The sequence below is a fragment of the Camelus ferus genome, chromosome 3 (genome assembly GCF_009834535.1).
Source record: "Camelus ferus isolate YT-003-E chromosome 3, BCGSAC_Cfer_1.0, whole genome shotgun sequence".
NCBI classification, from domain to species: domain Eukaryota; kingdom Metazoa; phylum Chordata; class Mammalia; order Artiodactyla; family Camelidae; genus Camelus; species Camelus ferus.
This window is the reverse complement of record NC_045698.1, coordinates 25,258,555-25,280,676: the sequence shown is the minus strand read 5'-3', so window position 1 is coordinate 25,280,676 and position 22,122 is coordinate 25,258,555. Positions and strand designations below refer to the sequence as shown.

The window sequence follows — 22,122 nt, the reverse complement described above, 5'->3', positions numbered from 1 at the left end:
TAATGTCATTTATCATCTTGTAGTTTCTGTGGGTCACAGTTTAGTTCAGTCCTCTGGCTCTGGGGCTCCTGGCATCTTTCTTTTGTGACTGAGTGCCGGTATACCTTGATCTGTAAATAGACAGGCTAATTGTGCCCTGGCCCTCGAGGACAATTATTTATTACTAATAATGAGCTGGATGAGAAAGGCCATGCTTGCTCTCATCTTCCTAAAAAACACACACTGCAGAAAATAAATTTTGTGCTATTAGTAAGTGATAAAACTCTCTGAGATTAAACTATTTTTTTCTTAAATTGTCTCAATGGTATTGGAATCAAGTTATAACATATAGCTGGAAAAAAAGAAGGTAATTCTTGTTTCACCTAAGACTAAAATAATTTGCAGATAGGCCAATGATTTAACTGTAGAGAAAAGAAACTATAAAGTACCAGAGAAAAAAAGAAAATCATTTTTCTTATCATCTCACAATAGGAAAGACTTTTCCAAGTAAGGTACAAAACCCAGAATCCATACAAATAAGATGTATAAATTTGATTATATAATAATAAAAAACATTTACGTGGTAAGAAAAATAATAAACAATGTGAAATGACAAATTGCAAGCCAGGAAAATATTTTTAATTGGTACATAGACAAAGGATATATGTATATAAATATATAGTATAAAAAGATATGTGTTTACATATATAAATGTGCATTATATATATTAAAAGGATATATACATATATATAGTATTCTCCATTGCTGTGTAACAAAATACGCCAAAACTTGATGGCTTAAACAATGTTATTTATCACTTCATGGTTTCTGTGGGTCAGGACCCTGGGCACAGCTTAGGGACTACAATGTTGACTATATGTGTATACACATATATGCACACAGAAAATTTTAAAAGGCCTGACAAATCAGTAAGTGGAAGGTCGATGCATTAACAAAACAGCAAAGGATATAAACAGACAATTGGGGAGATGCTCAAATTAATTTGGTTAGAGAAATGCAAACTATACCTACAATGAACACACATTTTCTATTAGATACCATGTTTTACAAATATATAAACATAGACATTATATGTATTTAACTCATTTAATCCTCTCAAAAAATCTATGAGGTAGGTCCTATTATCCTCATATTGTAAATAAGGAAACTGGGGCCCAGAAAGAGTAAGCCATTTGCCAAGGACAGCTGAAAAATAGCAGAACCTCTGTGTCTCTCACCTATTTGCATAAGCAGGAAATAATGTAAGTACAAGGATATTCACTGCAGAGCCTGGAACAAAGCAAGCCCTGGGTAAGCGTTGGCTAAATAAGTAAATAAGTGTTGCTTATTATAGCAAAGGTTGGAAACAATCTACATGCCCCCAAGAGGAAACTGACTAAATGTAATATGGTCCAGCTCAAAGAATGAGGCAGGGAGGGAACTGATAACGCAATGATCTCCAAGGTTAATAACGAAGTGAGAAAAGCAAGATGCAGAAAAGTATGTATAGCGTGCATTATCTATCGCATAACATAAGGGACGTATTTGTAAATGCATGGTCTATTGCTGGAGGAATTGACAAGAAATCGATAAGGAGGATGACCTCCAGAGAGAGCCAGAGGCTGGGTGACAGAGGAGGAATGCGGACTACTTCTCTTACTGCATCCATTCCTTCTTTCTTTGCTTTTGCGTGTGCATCTGTTACCTATTCAAATGAATGAAAAATTTAAAGTGAAACAGTGATAATTTAAAAAGGACTAAAATAAAACAGTCTTTAAGCAACAGAATAAAAACATAGCATTACAGAATGAGCTGTAACTTACTGTCTGTGTTTAAAAGAACAGGGAAGAGTGTTTATATGCAAAAATAGACATGGTCCAAGGATGTTAATACAGCGTGGAAGCCAGATATTCTGGATCCATCTCTTGGTTTTGACTTTGGCTGCTGGGGCCTGAGGCTAGTGAATTAAGCCAGTCAAGTCTGGATAATAGTACTTAATGATCAAGCTCACCTCTGCACTGTGAAAACCAATTACTTGACGTTGGTGAAAGGCTTTGAAGGTGCAACATTCCGGGGTGTGAGGCAGAGCCTGTTCAGACCTGCCTGCTGTCATGGAGCTGAGATTCCAGAGTCTAGGCTTTGAGGAGACTTTCAATCACTATTTAGTTAAACAAATTTTTTTTTTTTTTAAAGTGCCAGTGCTTCCAAATGTTTCTTAAGTATGTGTGCCCAGAAAAGTGGCCTATTTTAGTTGAGTTTTCTGATTCCTGTATTACTTTTCTATAACATTGCCAATGTAAGTAAATTTTGAATGTCATGATTTCAGGAAAATGGGTTCTTTTTCAGAGAAGGGAAGTGAGGCTTAAGATTTACCATAGTGTACAATTCAATAAGGAAATGATAAACCCTTTGGAAAATTACAGTGAGTTAGGGACTACTACTGGCTTTTTAACTATATATATATATATATATATATATATATTTAAAATTATATATATTTACATAATTTATCTATATAAATTTATATAATTTATATTTAAATGTATAATTTACATACATTTATATATATATATTTAATTAGTCTGTAGAATTATAACACCCCCAAAGAGAAATGTATAGTCTATGAAGATAAAGGAAATGAGAATGTTGGTGGACAATTCTCCATGGATGTCTCACATTTCTGCATATCTTGCAAGCAATGCACTGACTATTCTTTTTTCTGGAGTACATTTTTAAGGATATTCACATTGTTAACAGCCTGCAAGATAGAGATCGTGTCTTCCTCTGGAGCAAATGGCAGTTTTGCTTGCTGCACTTTGTATCAAAGACCTAAGTTCTCTAAGTTCTGAGTTCCTCTCCTGTGAGGTCCTCCCTGGCCCTTTGCACACCACCCTGTGTAATTGGGGCTTGGAGAACTGATGCAAATACACTGATATTCTGGCTACTGCTATTGCTGTGAGAAATAAACCAAGAAGTCTCGTATCTTCTACTAGCATCCATTAAACTGTAGCTGGATGGCTTCTTAGCTTGCAAGTGGAGTAAAGTCACAAACACTTCACATTCTTGAGAGAGACGTGTTCTTCTGATCACCGCTGTACAATAGAAATGTAATGCAAGCCACTCATGTGAGCCGGATGCATAATTTAAAATTTTACAGATACTGCATTAAAAAGCTACAAGAACTAGGTGAAATTGACTTTAAGAATATACTTCATTTAACCCAATATAGCCAAAATATTATCATCTTAATATGTAATTGGTATAAAAATTATTAGTGAGCTGTCGTACATTCTTTCTGTGTATGAAGTCTTCAAAGTCCGGGGTGTTTCTAACACATACAGCACATCTCAATTCTGATTCTCCACTTCAAGTGCTCAGTAGCCATCATTTTTGACAGTGCAACTCTGGACCATGAAATACGATAGAATGAAAATAAAAGCCTTCAAGCCTGAAATAGATTTTCCCTTAAAAAAGATTTCAGAATGTCAGTGATACCGCTCATTGGGCTTGTCACTCCAGAGACCCTGAGCCATGTCCTGCTTGTTCCAAAATTTGTCTGACAGACCAGGAAATCCTTCAAGCATTATTTAATCCTCCTGTGCCCTTTAAGGTGCATTTGGGATTTCTGGTTCTCCTGCAGCTGCCTGTCATAAGACAGGAATGTAGGATAAGAGTCATTAAAGACAAATTTGATACCAATCCATCAAGCCCTGCCTTGTCCTCATGTTTCCAGCAACTGAAATTTAAATGTGCCTTAATTTTCCCTTCTAGCTTTTTCCTTTGAGAAGTTTATCCACCCAGCTAGCGCAGGGGAGAAAATCCTAACCTCAGCTTGTATTATATTAGCATTGAAGTAGGAGATTTTGTACTCATCCAATTTTGAGGAGGGAAAAAGAGGTGACTTCAGCCAGGCACTCTTCACCCCACTTTGCTATCCTCCCTGCCTCGTTCCAGTGCTGCCACATGATCACATGGGCTCCTAGCAGCAGTTGAGGGGTTGACAGAAGAAGAGAACCCTGAATGCCAGATGCAATGATGCTGAATATAAAGTAAATAATTACCAAATCTTTTTATCATTTGGGGCTGAGGAGATACAGCCCTAATAACGTCAAGGTTTCAAAACAAGAAATGTAAGTTTACAAGAATCATACACTCTGCTCCTCAAAGATCAGTCAGATCATCCATATATGACAAAAGAGCAGAATGTGGAAGAAATTCATCTGAATCCTCTGACCTCCCCAAATCCGATGCTTGAGAAAAGGACTCTTGGATAAAAAAATATTACAAAATTTCATCTAAAATATATTTTAGAGACAAGTTCCGCACAGGGAAAAGTCACTTCAGTTTACTAGATAAATAAACCACTGTCTTTGTAAGGATCCCCTAACACCGAAAGTGGGTGAGTTAAATAATGACGCGTATGGCTAAGTCTGGTCAGGCATCCTGGACATTAAGTGTCGGTCCTCAGACCCCAGACCCAAAATACCTCAGGGCCTTGGCAGGGGTCTGTGGAAGAGATGGCCCTGACCCCCTGTCTGAGCATAGGGGAGGAGTCCACTCCACAGAGTCCACGACCACAGAGGTCTTCCGCCAACCGATGCCCTAGCATTGTCTGTCATCCTGTTCCATTGCATGAAGCTGGCATTTGGTCTAAGGCAGAGGCTCACCTTCACAGAGGTCCTGCCCCTCCCCTGTACTTCTACTCAGGAGAGGCTGTCAGTCCCTTCAGTGACATCCTGTGCCCTCCTCTTTTGTATGAACCTTTCTCTTTTATCTGGCACCCTGACTTCCCAATGCTCTTCCTAAGATTCTCCCCACTTCTTCTGCTGTATGTCTCAGTAGCTGCAGTTTGGGTTTCATACCCAGACTTTGGCCAAATCATCCCCTGATTTTGGACCTACCACCATCTTGGCACCTGGCCCATTCCATACTCAGATGGTACTTCTTGCTGTATTTGGCTTTGGTTTCCTCACCTTTGGGTAAGAGGCTCCTCCCCCTGCACCCAGTTGGGTGCTCTTTTAGGCAGCCATTAACTTTGCTGGCCATCATCCATTCCTTGTATTAGACAATCTCTCTCTTCTCTTCTCCCCTCTCCTCTCCCTCTACTCTAATGACAACGTGATATAGTAAAAAGCCTATGGGATTTGGAGTTAATAGGAACAGTGTTGATTCCAGGATGGCACCTTGCTGGGTAACCTTGGCAATTACTCATACCTAAGCCTGGTTCTTCAACTCTAAATTGGGGATGATAGCAATCAGTGCTTAGCTGTGTCCTACAAGGAGGAAAAGATGTGTGAGGGCCAGTGTGCAAGAGCCGGGCATAAACTGACACATGAACGAGGCATGTTTGAAGGGCAAGGAGCTGAGAGTTCTAAACTCAAGTGACATTTTGTTTGCCTGATTCTTTTCGCCTAAAATTTATTTTTTTTAAACACAGATACGTATCTTGTAACTCCTGCTGTATTACATTACAAAATCTTTGACCTGATATGCGTTATTATTTGCATTCCTTTCAGTAGTGCCTTGACCGTTACAGTCAAGTATTTCTTGGCTTGGGTGGAACAGAGAGTTCCCAAATGAGGGCTTCCAAAAAGGAACCCTTTTAGGCTTTTGAGTAGGAAATCCACATCATGACAGTGGGTTGTAGAAAGCCTGAGACCCAGTGTAACAGAGCTGTCTGGAAGCAGGGAGGCTAGGGGTTGGAACATTCGACAGATGTGAGGTTTTGGACAAAGTGTTTAGCTTTTCAGCTTCAGTTTCCCTGTGGGTATATTAGGGGTAATAATGTTATCTACTCCATAGCATTGATAGGAGGATACACTAGAAAATCCACAATACTTGATTATCCAGGTGCCTGGCATGTTGGACTTGCTCAACAGACACTGGCTGTGATGGTTTTAATGTTTGCTTCAAACACCTTCTGAAGCCGTTCTCAGTCCAGAGTGATCCTATTCAAATGTCAACGGATCATGTCACTCTGCTGCTCCGAACTTCCTCCATTCAGTGTGAAAGTCAAGGTCCTTGCAGAAGCCCACCCAGGTGCACTACTTCCTTTTCCTGCTCTGTTTCCTTTTTCTCTTAGCACGTAAGACCTCTTTAAAAAACAGTTGCTTTACTTATTTGGTGTGCATACTGATTAGTGTCTGTTTCTCCCTCCTGGACTGTAAGCTCCATGAGGGGGGTCTATTCCGTTGACTGTTAGTGGATGAATGGATGAATGAATGAATGTATTTCCCACAACCAAGATGGCCTCTACTTCTTCTAAGTTCCTATACCACTTTGATGGCTATTCTCTTATGTGAATTACTATAGTCTAAATTATACTCTACTATTTTAAGATTTGCATTAACCCCTTAGTCAGAGTGTAAGCTCCTTGAGTATGAGTCTTTTTAAAAAATTTTTATTATCTTTTGGTGGGGGTAGGCAACTCCATTTATTTTAATGGAGGCACTGGGGATTGCACCCAGGACCTTGTGCATGCTAAGCATGCACTCTACCGCTGAGCTATACCTTCCCCTGCTCTATGTAGGAGTCTTATTCCATTTTGTATTACGCTCAAAGCCTAGCACACAGTCAGCATCAGTGTTCTTATTGAGAGAGATAAACTCCACAGTTCAAGACCATGTTCCTAGTTTCACCTACTCTGCTCACACCGTTTCTTTACTAATATTAAACTTTAGTACCAAAAGCTAATTTGTTACAGGTTTGACCTTTAATTTAAAAAATCAAATGAATTTGATAAAGGCCACTTTATAACATTAATAAGTGATCATGTTTCATTTCTGAACACATATCCTCTCATTAGGAGACACAGACTCAGGCTGTGACCATCTTTAATGGGGCAATCAGTAGCAGAGTGACAGCCACCCAGGTCCGTGGTGCCATGATTTGGTGGCAGAAACAGCTCACAGTGGACTCCCTCTTGGCCTGTTCCTCTTCCCTCCAAGAGGACACATCACACAGTAAAGGAAATCTCCTGCTCCTCCTCCCCTCCATCCCCAGGAGCCTCCCCAGTGCTGCCCAGCATAAAACAGTCTGGCTTTAGGGCAGAATCCAAAGCAATGGAAAAAAGCCACTTAGGAAAAGAAGCAGACAAAAATACAGTTCTCTCTCTCTCTCTTTATTATATGGAGAGTTACAAAAATGTGCTTAAATGGCATTTCTATTATTTGATTTGAATACTAAACTCCATTAGCTTTTAGCTTAACTCGTGATCCCGGTAACTGATGTTTATTAAAATTGAGGTTTGGGAATGTCCTTTGGGCTTGGGTTCAGAAGAAGAAATTTCTGAACCGGGTTGGGAAGCTCCCCACACTCAGGTCGAGCCTCCATCTGCGTCTGCAGCATTGAGGGAAGGACTGGAGGCCCCCTTTGCACCTCTGACTCAGGCGTGATGAGCATTCCCTGGGCCTCCTGGAAGGTGAACCCGCCAATGGCATTTATTCAGCTTCGCGGTTCTCAGTCTGTCAGCAATGAAGGCCTGCCACTTTTACAGGATGTTTCTTCTTAAAACGCTCGGGTTCTCTTCAAGACCCCAAATGGTGCAGGGAGGTCTGCATGCTTCCCTTCGCCCCGTGGGGGTAACTGCCCTCTGTGACATGCTCAGGGCTCACCCTTGGAGCAGCGTCCATTTCCCAGGCTGCTGGGCAGGATTGCTGACCAGAGGGCCGTGGGCTTCAAAGGCCCGGATGAGCTCCTGTGGCAGGTCAGCCGCTGGAAGTGCCTCTGATGTGAACCGACACCTGGACAAACACACAGGATGCCGTGTGCTTCTTTATTCCTGCTACTCATTTCCCTGAGTGAAATTTGCTAGAACTATCTTCTCAGGCCTCGTAACATAAAGAGGCTTTTGTGTGGTTGGGGGCTGGAGAAGACAGTGCATGTTGGATGAGAAACTGCTCAGGGCTAGATCTTTTATCTCCAGGTCCTCAGCCAGCCAGTGCATCTGGCCCCATAGTAAGTTCCAGAGATCGCAGTCCAGCAAGGGTGGGCACCTCGGGGGTCCCTTAATCCCTTGCCTGGTTGCAGTTAACCCCTCCTGTCATGGAAGATTTTCAGCCAAGCACCCATCTACAGATCTTCTACAGAACTAGGCTCAGCGCCTGATCCCATAAGAGCACAATGAATATTTGTCAAATGAATAAATGAGATACTGAATGAAACCACTTGTCTTAGTTTAGATTTCCCCTGGAAGCAGACTGAATCATGGAGTTTAGTGAAAATAGTTCATCTGGGAAGTGAACCCAGGAAACACTATTAAATGAAATATGGTATGATATCACTTATATGTGGAATCTTAAATGAACCATAATCTTTAAAAATTGGGAATCAATGAGCTCATTTTATAGATAATGAGACCGAGGAGCAGAGAAATGAAATGATTTATCCAAGGTCACACAGCTGGGCAGTCAGGACGGGATGAAGGCCCCCTGGTGCTTCCCTGGGCCTATCTCTCCAGCCACACTGCTGCTCACCCTAACCACTGCCAGGGGCCGGTGAAAATGACCGTCAGGAGGTACGGGTACGATGTGTTACAGAACTGGACCAGCACTGGATGGGAGCACAGGACAGAAGCGGTGGAGAGGGAAGGAAGCCGGCCAGAAAGGAGTGCACGGGAGTCAGTAGTCACTGAGCACCGACTGTGTGCCAAACACCACGCTTTGGGGCTCGGAGGTATCTCATTACTCTTCACGAAGTCTCTGGAAGGTAGGTGTCATAGTGCAGTCAAACTTTATCCCCTCAAAATAAGTGTTCTTTGATTTTTTTTTCCAGTCACCAGTCTCATCTTGTTCTGGAACTGCATTCCCACTCAGAAAAAAAAAAAAAGAATTCATAACCTAGAGTTGTCAACTTAAAGTAACTGAGTTGCCTAGGACTGACTCATGAGGCCAAACATTTTACTTTGTCAACAGCTCAAGGCGAGTTAGTTACATTTCCCATGTTCATGAAGAAACCCCTCTAGTGCACCAAGGCAACCCTGGGCGCCTCTAGTCCGCAACACCCACCTCCATGCAAGTTCCAGGTCCCTCCTCTGCTCACAACACTGAAGCTCTCCTTAAGACATAATACATTTTTCAAGATAAATATCATGTTAAATGATTATCATCTTCTAACACCCCTAAAGGAATGAACTGATCAGATTGCAACAAGCAGAGAGCCAGTGGTGCAAGAAAAAGGGCCAAGGGGTCTGGTGGGACAGGGTGGGAGGGAGCAAGAGGAGGTATGCGGAGGATGTGCGAAGCACGACGGGCTTCCAGGAAGGGCATGTGTGGCCAGGGCTGTACAGAGACCCAGCATGAGGGTCTCGGGCAGGGAAGCTATGAGCAGGATGGAGTCCAAAGGCACACAGCAGAAGCACTTCGTGTGCGGTGGCCACTGGGGAGGGTGATGCTCGGTTCAGTAGAGCAAATATTGGGGCTGGCACTGACCATCTTCGGAGCCAAGAGGTGGCCTTCTGGTCCTGTCTGTACTTACATGGGAGCCATCACCCGTCTCCTGACCCCTGTCCAAAGCTCACTGTGCCAGTGGCAGACGGCATAACCCGTCAGTGCCCAGGGGCCGAGGGTCCATTTCAGGCCCCATGCAGCCCTCTCTGAGCTGTGATTTCCTTTGATTCTGTTGTTCTTGTTCCGTCCGAGCGGGACTTCTGTTCCCATTCTGAAGGCCACTGTTAAGTCCTATTCACTCTCAATGGCTCATTTAGTTCAGTGGGGGTTTGGGTTTTCAGAAGGTTTTCTCTTTTAAATTCTTTATTTTTTTCCTCTTTCCCCTTTTAAAAAGGGGTCATAAAGAGCTTTAAGATGCCACGCATGAAAAGCTCTGGATAAATGCAGCTTGTACCGGATTGTAAAATACAGTATTGTTCCAAGCTTAATTCCTCCTGCGAGACTGGAATTGGTAATTTCCTCGTCCCCGACCCAGGCAGAGGCTGAATAGCTGCAGGCGTGGATGCAGGGACGGCCCCCCGCCTACTCCCCCCACACCCCCCCACCCCCAGCCCCAGGAACCCAGGTGGGAAGCCAGGGGTCTCTACGAGAAATTCTCCTTTTGGTCCACTTCTGATTTTGCATTAAGGTGAAAAATCACATTTTTATGAAGAAACATATCTCTGCTCTCTGTAGTGGCCCTTTGGGGCCTGGAGCGACTACTGTCTAGGTCACACCAAGTTATAAATCACAGAAAGGACCTCCTCTCAAGCCCCTCTCCCCACTCTGAAAAGTCACCCTGTCTAGTTTGTGACCATGTTGGCTCATGTGGGGATTCCCCCCTCTCTGAGTTATGGAGACTGCACTGGCCCTGAAGGTCCCTTTTTCCTCCTTTGACGTCACATTAAGAAGTGCCCAGTTTCATGCCAGCAGGACCAAGTGCCCTTCATGTCTGCTATGCTCACCCCTGCCTCCTTGTCATTGTCTCGGTTGGTCCCTTGCCTGGAATGCTGCCCTTCCCATCTTCCCCTCTGGCTAGATCATGCATCTCTGCTTTCAATCCCTCCTCCTTCCTAAAACTCTCACTGCTTCTGACACTGCTGGGCTCCCTGTTCTCTGATCTCTATTGTAATCATGGTCATGATTGCACATCTTCTGGGCTCAAGTTTGGTGTGCATGTTAGACAGTCAATTCCTTGAAGGCCAGGCCTTTCCCATAGTTTGAATCTGTCATATCTGCTGTCCTATGTGTCCAGCAAGAAACAAAAACTTAATGAATTCCCATTGTTGGTTTAATGATTGGTTGATTGATTGACTGGCATTTGCCCAGACTGCACCTACTTTCGATGCTGAGGGAGTGTTTTGCTGAAGTGACCCCAGACATCAGTAAAGGTGTCCCTCTGACTCTCATAGGCTTACATCCTGACTGTTTCACCCCAACTCCATCTCAGGAGCAAGATTCAGCCTCTGTTCCAGTTTTCAGAAAAATATCCATTCATGCTAAATGTTGCGTTAGTCTTGGTAGACTTATACTGAACACTCAGGCTACACTGGCAGAGTATAGCATAGCACCATCTTCTTCTACACATTATGCAGAATGACCACAGAGTCCTCGTGCATGAGTCTGTGTGCTAGTGACAGCCAGGGATCCAAAACATCCACTGGGGACTCCACTATGGAAGATGTCTAGAGGGATAAGAAAAAACTAAAATTTTTTGGGAAAATGAAGAGACGTTTTACTTATATACTACTTTTAATTGGCATGCAGAGGATGCCAAAGACTCTATCCTCTTTCTGTTAGAAGCAACAAAAATTGCTCCCTCATCCCTTGCATAACAGCTTGTAGAGCACCGTCCATGGCTTGAGGATGGTTCAGGGACACACCGTCCACCTTAAGTGACTTACTAAAGTGTTCTAAACAAGTACCATGTTTTCTCCAAGAATAATTCCAGGGAATTCGCTTTATTCTCACAGTATCAATACCCAGATAGGTTGAGTTTGCCATCTCTGGATTCATTTATTATAACTGTTCATCAGAGAATGCAGCCACTAACTTGGGGGTCAGAGAGGTTCCAGATATTTTAAAACCTCCTTCCCTGAGCCTTAGTGCTGTGGGATACAAAAAGTGAGGTCTGGGCTCCAGAAACACTGTCCAAAGGACTCCTGAAGGTCTGGGCATGTAAAAGTCAACAGAGTTCTCGCCCTCCTCCCCATCGGGAGCTGTTCATGTGAGTGTCCGTGTGCGTCTCTGGCTAAGGGCTGCCACTCTGTCCCCGCATCTGCTGGACTGGATCCCTTTCCTTGCTTTTTTCCTGCTTCAAAGAAATAGTAGTTTTATAGTCATGTAATTTCAGGACAGCAGAGATTTGACGTTAGGAAAAAACAGAATTGGTGCTGGGTCATTGCTGTTGAAGCTATAACACCATTTTGCACTCGCTCTCGTAAGGGCCCTCCTCTCAACCCCTGCTCCTAGGATCCCCTCTCTTGTTCAGCCTTTTGTGCAGCTCCTTTGGTTTTTCTGCTCCTCAGATGTGCACACAGTTTAAATAACATTCTTTCCTGAATTTGTCCTTCATTTCCCCAGCTTCTGTGCTTGGGGGCTCTCCAGCTCCCATCCTTTCTCTTTCTTGCTAGTTAGTGTTCTCTCCCCCATCCTTTGTTGACTCGCCAGTTTATTCAGCACTAGCCTTCCCCTTCCTCTCCTCACTGTTTTCCATTCCTCACACTCCTCCTAAGTGACGAACACTCCCCAAATTGTGTGTGTGTGTTTGGGATCTAGGAGAATACAATCTATTTTTGCTTCAATATCCCTGATGAGGTGGGAGAAGTGTATCTTCCTCCCCTGCAAGTTCTGCTAATGTCCAGTGCGGCCAGGTTGACACAGGGTCAGCTTTATGCACAGGCTAGGTAAGGGCTGTGTAATTTGCAAGGTGCTGGGAAGGTCATTGTAGCCACCGCCCTTGGCTGCCAACCCATCAGCCATTTCTCCCTCTCTTCTTTCTGATGAAACCCTGACTTTGGATATGTGCCTCCTGTGCAGCCAGGTGCTTCAGGGGAGGTGGGCTGTACCTCCATTCCCCAGCTGTGAGTCATGATCGGTCTAATTGATCTTCAGAGTTCCATTCTCCTTGTCAGTGATTGGTTTAGGCACTGGCAAGTGAAACAGATCTACCCAATGAGAATGAAGGAGAAATAAGCTGGGGGTGGGGAGGCATCTGGGGAAGGTCATCCTCTATCACTGAAAAATATGCTGGAGAAATAAAAGTCCTTCTGAATGCCCTTCTTCATGTTGTCTGGAGGCTGTGATACTGAGAGCTGTTACAGCCATCTTGAAAACACGAGAGGACAAGCCCCAGGAAAAAGCCATTCTGCTGAGAACAGCAGAAAAGAAATATGAAAATGAGTTGAGTCCTTGATGGCATCCTTGAGCCATTGACCCTGTCTTACTCTGGACTTCTTGTTTTTGAGATAATAAATCTCCTCTGTTTTAAGCCATTTGTCTTAGCATTTTCTATTTCTTTCAACTTAAAATATTTTAAAAGCCATAGCTTTTCTGACACAAAACAATTCCTCCATACATATCATCTCTCTCCTGCTTAGCTTATGATACACAGATCATAATAATAGCTGCTAATTTCATATTGCTTTTCATGTGCTAGGCACTATTCTTAAACACTTCAGATAAAGAAACTCATTAAATCCTTATAAAACGCCATAAGCTAAGTACTCTTATTATCCCCATTATACAGATGAAGAAACTGAGGCATTGAAAGGTTGAGAAAATTGCCCCAAATCCCACAATTAGTAAGAGGCAGTGGTGGAGCTGAGTCTGGACCGTCTGGCACCAGGACCCATGCTCTTACTGACCCCATCAACTTCCAGAGGTTGAATGAACTGTAAGTTCTGGACCCTGGTTCTCCTGAGAGGGGGCACATCTGCTCTGTCCTGACCCAGGTTCAAGTTAATTGCCTTGTTCTCCCTTGAGTGTAGGGCACTCCTTGTACCTCCTCCTGAGGGTTTCTTCTTCAAGGCAAGGAAGCTCATGCCAGTTCTTTTGGAGCGAGGATTGGTGGCTACCTACTCTCTCTGCAGCTGAAGGTTCTGGGGCCAGTGACTGTAAGGTGTCTGGGAAATGTGACCCAGGGGTCACCATTTTCATGCATCCTTCATTGCTGGCAGGACTGTACCAGGATGAATTAAAATGGACATTGGAGGTTTAAAGGCTAGCCAAGAGCCAGAGGTGGGGAGTCTTCCCAGTTTCCCCTGGGCCTCAAGCTCAGATTCTCGCAAGTCCCCTCTGTAACTTAGGGACCTGAGCTCTCCATCCCACTCAGTGGCCCCCATCTACAGGACATGGAAATTTGCTGTTGAAGCATCTTTAATAAATAACCTCCTGGTGCTGTTTCCTCCTGTCCCCTCCTTATCACTCAAAGTCCAGTTAGGAGACTACACCAATTTGTTAAAGGGAGATGATTTAATAAATAATTGTTAACTGGGCTTGAAGAATTGAAAAGGCAAAAAGACAACACCGAGGCGGCTCAGAGCAGCAATTGCAGGAAGCAGCTACCATCCTTAGAATTGTGGAGCACAGGAGAAGCTTGGGGCTACCGGAACATAGAAACTTCGAGGAGAGGACTGCTCTGCTGGTGCTGCTGGAGCAAGGAAGTGTTGCTCGGATGCTGCTGACAGGACCATAAAGCCTGTAGAAGCCGAGCAAGAAGAAAACAGGAAGGAACAATTTCCTCCTGCCTCCTCCAGCCTCGTAGTCTTCCTCTGGTTCTCCCGATGATGCCGGAGCCACAGTCCACCACTGAGCCAGAGGACAAAGAACATGCAGGGCAGAGCACAGAAGGGAGCCTTTGACTCTGAAAGACAATAGCTCTCTCTCTTTTTTCATAAGTAGGGGACAACTCTAGGGAATGCAAAGAGGACATGTATCGGCCGGATTTCACTACAATAATAAAGCTCTTATTTCAATTCTATACCATTTCCCCTGGAGGTACAAGATACCAGTGAGGGGCTGCCACGTGAAAAAGACAATGCTTTAGAAAAGTCAGTGCAGGAGGCTTTAGGTAGCCACGTGGTAGAAGCTGGTAGATGGTTTGCTGTAAGAAAACTTACTGCGTATTGAGGGAGATTGCCATTAGACCTCCTCTGAATTTTAGGTAAAATAAAAGAAAGAATCAGATAATTAAGAGTTTGATACCTATTAGTATCATGGTATTAATACTGTCCTTCAAAATATCTTTTCTCTCTGACAAAAAAAGTTGTCCTCACTTCTTGAGAAGCTAAGGAGACCCCATCTCTACTTCTGGGGAGAGGGGTGTTATGTTCTTGTGTGAATGAACACGTATTAGGGACTTCTTATGTGTCAGACTCTTTTAAGTATTTTTACCACTTACTTTCAGTGTCAAATTATGTTACTTCTTATGGCCCCATATCCACATCTATGAAATGAAGACAATACTGCTTGTTTCACAGAGTTAGGAAGATTGGGGAGATTCTGGAAAGCTCATAGACTAGTGTCTCTCATTCATTGTCTCTTCTTCTAGTCTCATTTACTTTGCCCTTCTATGTAAGTTTTAAAATCAGCTTGTCCACATCTACAAAATATTTTGCTGGTTTAATCTTCAAAAGTTAATCAATCTTCTAATATCTTTCCATGATTAAAAAAACTTCAACAAAACAGGAAAGAAGGGAACTTCTTTAACCTGACAAAGGACCTCTATGAAAAACCCACAAATAATATCACACTTAATGGTGAAAGACTGAGTACTTTTCCCTGAAGTCAGAAATAAGACAAGGATATCTGCTCTTGGCATTTTTGTTCAACATTGTAGTGGAGGATCTAGCCAGGGCAGTCAGGCAAGAAAATGAAATAAAAGGTATTCAGATTGGAAGGAAGAAGTAAAATAACCCTTATTCTCAGATGACATGATCTTATATATAGAAAATTTTCAGGAATCCATAAAAAATTTTTTTTAGAACTAATGAACAATTTCAGTGAAGTTTCAAGATATAAGATCAAGATTCAATATCAATTGTATTTGTATATATTTTTCAATACAATAGCATAGAAATACTTAGGAATAATTTTAACAACAAAAATGCAGGATTTGTACACTGAACACTACAAAACGTTTTTGAAAGAATTAATGAAGATCTAAATAAGTGAAAATATATCCTGTGTTATAGATTGGAAGACAATATTGTTAAAACGACAGTATTCCCCAAATTCACCTACAGATTCAACACAATGCCTATCGAAAACCAAGCTGACATCTTTATAGAAACTGACAAACATATCCTAAAATTCATACAGAAATGCAAGGAACCCAGAATAGCCAAAACAACTTTCAGGAAGAGGAACAAATGTGGAGATCTATCGTTACTGATATCATGACTTATAAAGCTACAGTTACTAAGACAACGTGGTAAAGATAGACACACATTTCAATGGAACAAACTACAGAAATAGTGAACTGATTTTGAACAGAATGGCAAAGACAGTTTAGGGGCAAAAGGAAAGCCTCTTCAACAAATGGTGCTGAGATATTTAGACACTCATAGACAGACAAAAAAACAAACAAACAAACCACAGCAACAAAAACCTCACCTTAGATCTGCAGTTTACATCTTATGCAAAAATTAACACAAAATAGATCATGTGCCTACATGTGAAATGAAAACTAGAACACTTCTAGAAGAAAACACTGGAGAAAATCTTTGGACTTTGTGTTAAGCAGACTTCACAGATACGATAGACCGCATGATTCATATTAATAAATTGAACTTTTTCAAAACTAAGAACTTCTGGTCTTTGAAATAAAAGAATGAAAAGATGAGCCACAGCCTGGGAGAAAATATTTTCAGATCACGTATCTGATAATGGACTTGCATCCGGCATATATAAAAAACCCTTAAAACTCAATCATAAGGAAATAAACAACCCAGTTAAAAAATGGGCAAAACCTTTCAACAGACATTTCACCGAAGACACAAATGCCAAATAAGCACCTAAAAAGATGCTCTTTATCATGAATGCAAACTAAAACCACATTGAGATAGCACTGCATATCTATTCAGCTATCTAAAATTTAAAACACCAACTGTAGCAAGATTTGGTGAGAATTTAGAGCAACTGAAACTCTCATACCTGCTGGTGGAAAGGTAAAATGCTACAACCACTTTGGAAAACAAATCTGGAATTTTTTAAGTTAAACATACAGGCCCTGTATGATGCAGCCATTCCACTCCTAGGTATATTCCCAAGAGAAATAAAAGCATATGTCTGCACAAAGATTTGTAAAGAATTTTAATGATTTTATTTATAACAGCCCCAAATAGGAAACAACCCCATGGTATAATTTAAAAAAAAAAATGTACTTGGCCTTTGTCCCTGGTTCCTGGCAAAGGCTCCTAAAATCCTTGGAATTTTCTTAGTGATAGGAGTGTCTTTTAAAATTTATCACAAGTATCTTTTAATTATTTATTTATTTATTTATTTTTATTGATACCACAAATATCTTTAGACTATGCTTGAGTTTATGCTAATGACATATCCCGTGATGGAGCCCCTAGCTGGCTTCTGGAAGAGAGCTGGTCATCGGAAAGTCCAAACACATGATTAGGGTGTTAGAACTTTCAGCCCCATCTCTGGATCTCCCTCCTGGGCAGGGAAGGGCTGGGGATTCAGTTCAATTGCCAATGGCCAATGATTTAATCATAATACATAACAAAACCTCCATAAAACCCCCTAAACAATGGGGCTTGGAGAGCTCCCTGGTTGGTGAACACATGGATATGCTGGGAGGGTGGCTCTCCTGGGGTGGGGGTGGGAGCTCCACCCCCTCTCCCTGCCATTCCATGCCCTATGCATCTCTCTGACCTTCTGTTTTGTATCTCTGATAATAAGCTCGTTATCATAAGTAAACTGCTTTCCTGTGTTCTGTGAATCATTCTAGTAAATTATGGAGACTGAAGAAGGGGTTGTGGTAAGCTCTGAATTTGTAGTCAGCCAGGCAGAAGTGTGGCTGCCTTGAGACCCAGCTTGGAGCTGGTGCCTGAAATGGGGACAGTCTTGTGGGATTGAGCCCACAACCTGTGGGGTCTGTGCAACTTCTGGGGTCTGTGCAACAGCTGAGTGTCAGAGCTGAATTGAATTACTGGGCACAAGGCTGATACCGGAGAACTGGGAACTGGTTATTGGTGTTGGAAAAAGACGTCACAAACCCCAAAATTCATCAGTAGATGACTAGGGAAACAAACTGTTGTATAAGCACCGAACAGAATACTATTCAGCAATGAAAACAGTTAATACAGGCTACTCTTAGCACAGGCTAATGTGTATGAATCTTAAAATAATTACACTGATTGAAAAAGCCAGACAAAAAGGAATACATACTATCTGAACCCATTTACATAAAATTATAGAAAATACAATCTAATCTATAGTGGCAGAAAGCAGATTGGTGTTTGCTGCAGAGTCGGGGGCAGAGGAAAGGACTACAAAGGTGTATGAGGACTTTTTTTCGGGGGCATAGCTGATGGATATGTTTTTTATACTGAGTTTGGTGATGGTTTCACAGGTATACACATGTGTTAAATTTACCAAATTATACATTTTAAGTGTTTCAGCTTATTGTTTGTCAATTACATCTAAAAAAATTTATTAAAAATTTTTAAATGACTGGAATAAAATGTATTCCAGTGGTTAGCTCTGGATGGTAGACTTCAGGGGTTTTTGTATTTTTTCTTTATTCTTTATACTTTTATATATTTTATTTATTTGTTTGTTTTATTGAAGTATAGTCAGTTACAATGTGTCAGTTTCTGGTATAGAGCATAGTTTCTACTCTTTCCTTTAAAGTTCCCTTCAGTGAGCTTGCATGGTAGGAAACAAAGGTATATAGTTAAAAAAGAAAAAAAAGGAAAAAAAGCAAGTGATCTGAAAATATTATCCAAGGCTAAGACAACATGATTAATTTTACAGGGACATTGTGAGCTAAGTAATCCTTTCTGGGCTCATCTGGGAACCCAATCATCATTTATAAGGAGGACACTGTGAAAAAAATGTACTCTCTGTTCCAAACACTGTTTTTAAATTGAACTTCCCAAACAGTTGTATTTTCTTTTTTAACTCTCAGCAGCAGAATCCTTTATTTCAGGTTTTGTTCACAAGAGTTTCCTTTATTTTCTTGTGGGTATTTTTTCCATGTGAATGTAAAATGGTTTTTTAAAACTGAAGCAGTATTTGGTGTGGGAAACGTAGGTGAGGATGGATGCCAGAGAAGTGTTCTACTTGATCCACCAGGAGAAGCAGAAACAAGACCATAAACATTGCACCTTGTCACTGCGAATGCCTGCCTCCTAGTTAATGCGGCCCTGGCGACAGAACCACTTGGTGAACCGTCCCCACCCTCCCCCCACCCCGCCACACACAGTCTCCCTCAATTCCTAAACCTGGCAAATGGCAAATCTGAAGTCAGGCTCCTGTTACAGGAGAGCTTCTGTCCCATCAGTAGCGTCTATCGATTCTGTCCCACTGTTCTCATCAGACCTGAAGGAACACCTGTTCTCCAGCCAAGTTCTCACTCTGGGATCATTTTGCAGGCAATGATACACAAAGCAAAAAGCAGGATGAAAAATTTTAACTTGGTGGGAGTCATGCCAAATTAGGGGGACAATAATCAAATCCAACTGAATTTAGATTTGCTAGAACCTAAACAAAATCCTTTAGCCCCTTTGGAATAGAAAATTTAGAGAATACTAAGAAAGCTTGGTGTAGATGTCACAGTGACTTTTCAGAATCACCAAGGTAGGTCTAAATTTTCCACTATTTATTGCCTTGGAAACCTCACACACTCTCAAAGACAACATGATCACAACTCAGTCTATTGAAAAGAGCTCAATCCAGATGATATTAAACCTTTTCTTCCCAAATAGGCTTGCTGTAGCATTGATAACATTATCTTGAGATTATTTCCCTTATTTCAAAGGGAAAACCTATCTTTTTCTTCTATGAATCTGCCCCAGCATCAGGCAGAGTTTCTGACACATAGTAGGCACTCAAAAATGTATGTATGTTTTATTGACAAATTCCATATGACTAATGAAGTTTAAATAAATGCATTATTTGAAAGTAATTGATGGAACAGTGTAGGAATAACCCAAGAGGTTTCTAGTGATTTACATTCGCTCTTGTTGCTGTTACTATTCCACGTTTACAAAGGGAAGTAGGGTATCACAGTTGTGTTAGGTTATGCAATTTCATCATTCTGTTACCCTCTCCCCCAAGACAGCTGACTCTCCAAGAAGTCTCTTGTTGGAAAAGAATTTCTAAGTCACTGTTCTCATTCAAGACGGTTAAAGTTGGTGTCATGGCATTTTAGTTGCAAGAAAAAGAAATCAACTCTGGCTAATTTAAGGAGAAAGGAACTTACTAAAGGATACTGGTAGCTCACAGAATCTTGGGTCAGGCCCAGGAATCAGCTCAAAATGCCACAGTGAGCCTGTCCCATGAAGACACCACTGTCGCTGGCACTAGGTCCAGATGCTGCAGACCACACAGTCAGCATCTCCAACGTAGACCCGGGCACTGCCTCAGAAACAGTCACTGCTGCTGCCTCCGGACGTGGTGGAGCTGCTGTCACCGTGGCCACCCTCCCCAGAATGGGCTGTGAGTGATCACCTGGGTCTAATTCTAAATTTAGGGCAGAAACAAAGCTGAGGCCCCGGCCGTAGCTGCAAAGGTGTTGGGATGGTGATTACTTGGCATATTTACTCTGGGAGTGAAAGATCTCTATCTCTGTCTCAGATCCTAGCGCTGTTTTCTCAATATTCTTTCAAGGAATAAGAGTTGGGAAATATCTTTAATATATAGCTGTGGAGCACCATCAAATACTGTCTTCGTGAAAATGACTCAAGAGAAAACCAGGGAAACAGAATATGTGGAAAGACAAGCATTGGACAGTGACGTACAGAAATCATTGGATGGCAGTACACCTGAAACTAACATAATACAGTACATCTGTATTTCAAAAAAAATAATCAAACAAACAAAAAGCAAATCAATGAATGGATATCATGGAGTCTGTGAATGCTCTGCAGTTTTATGCAAAATTAAGTGTATTTCAAATGCACGCATTGTGCAAGAAGTTCAAGAACCTAGATCCAGATTATGGCCTAAACCCACCACTCTGTAGACTAGACTAATAAACTGAGGTCCGGAGAGTGGTTTATTCAAAGATGCCCAGTCCTAGCAGAGTAAGGACTAGAACTCATGCCTTAAAAATTTGTCTGAGAAACATCTTCTAACTGCAAAATATAGTTTGAGGTCATAGATACACCTGTCTTAAAACAACCACGTCAGTTTACGCCAAAGCTCTTGCATGTTTTCTGTAAACAGAGAAACCTGTGCCCAGACTTTGATTTCAACTTTGCTTTTCATTATGCTGTCTGGTATTGATATAAATCTTACCTGCTTTCCTTACATCCCCTACCAGTGACCTAACACATCACCTGCAAGGAGGTGGGAGGCAAATCAAGCCAAGGATCAGAAGCCCCGAGGTCAGGCAACTCCAAGCAGCTCTAGCTACGGGGCGGACTCCTCAAGGGCTCTTCCCAGTTGAACCTGTGTGCACAGCCACATGGATCTTACTCACGGGCTCTGCTACCTCTGCTGAAACTGCCCCACCCCTCACAGCAAATGGACTGCCATTGAAACTGCTCATTGCCCTGTCCAGCTGTTTGTCCAACAGTCTAGGTGTTGAGAACTCAAATGTTTACAGGGGTCAAACAAGCCATTTGAGTAAATCTATCCAAGGTAAGACAATAGGAAGTGGTGGGACCTGTAGTGAACTCACAGAAGCTGGAGAAAAATAAAGTTAGATTCCCACCTCATTTTTTTAACTCCAAAACAAATTGAGGGATTAGCTGCAATCAGTTATCTATATTGGTACATAAACAAAGTCATGTTACTTTTTTTTTTTTTTTTAACCCAGCTACATTAAAAGGATTGCCTGGCATACTTCAAACAACACAACAGAAGGCAGGGGAAAATTTCCAGTGCTTTGGACCACATGAAACAAATTTCAAAGCAATAAGGAGTGACAACCAATTTATGGATTGAGCAGGACCATCATGGTGTCATGATGTTAGCAGGATTTTTTTTTTTTTCTTACTTAGTGAACACAAGGTAATGGTGTATCTTGCAATTGATGGTGTCTTAAAGAGACAGCATATGCATTTGTTTGTGTGTGCATGTGCTGTCTCTGGAGGGACACACCAGAACGTGTAACAGTGGTTCCCTCTGGGGAGCAGCTCTGCATGGCGAGGGGACAGAATGTTTAAAGTTTTTGATATCTTTGGAATTTTTTTATCTGATACAAGTATTATCTATTCCAAAACTTAAATATGAATAAAAATTTAAAATAAGAAGTTGGTAGCTCTTTATGTGCTAATGTGGAATGCAACCCAAGATACAGTGTTATTCAAATTAAAAAGAAGACAAAATAAGTAAATACCTGAAGTAGGCAGCGTATCTAACTCCAATCCATTTGCTGTGCAGGAATGCAGACCCAGTGTTCCCAGAACTTCTAATTTTTCAAGAAAAGCTTGAAATCTCGATTTTATGTGAAATTTTCTAATTTTTACTGTTGGCAAGCAATTCAAATTCTTTCAAACATGATTAGGACACTAAAACACATCTGTGAATGGGC

General features: G+C 41.8%; 1 protein-coding gene across 5 annotated transcripts in view; it reads right to left on the bottom strand.

Annotated features, from left to right (window-relative positions):
• LOC116660797 overlaps positions 1-22,122 on the bottom strand; it is a 188,107-nt gene that overhangs the window by 31,435 nt on the left and 134,550 nt on the right. Inside the window, exon 6 of one of the 5 annotated variants that reach the window (XM_032471086.1) lies at positions 707-1,684. The exons of 2 other annotated variants lie outside the window; for them this stretch is intronic. In XM_032471086.1, coding sequence (XP_032326977.1) covers positions 1,681-1,684 — 4 coding nt within the window. In that variant the 3' untranslated portion in view covers positions 707-1,680. Of the gene's footprint in view, positions 1-706; positions 1,685-6,794; positions 8,788-22,122 lie in introns of those variants that run through there. 2 more of the 5 variants (XM_032471057.1, XM_032471065.1) reach the window with 2 other exon arrangements.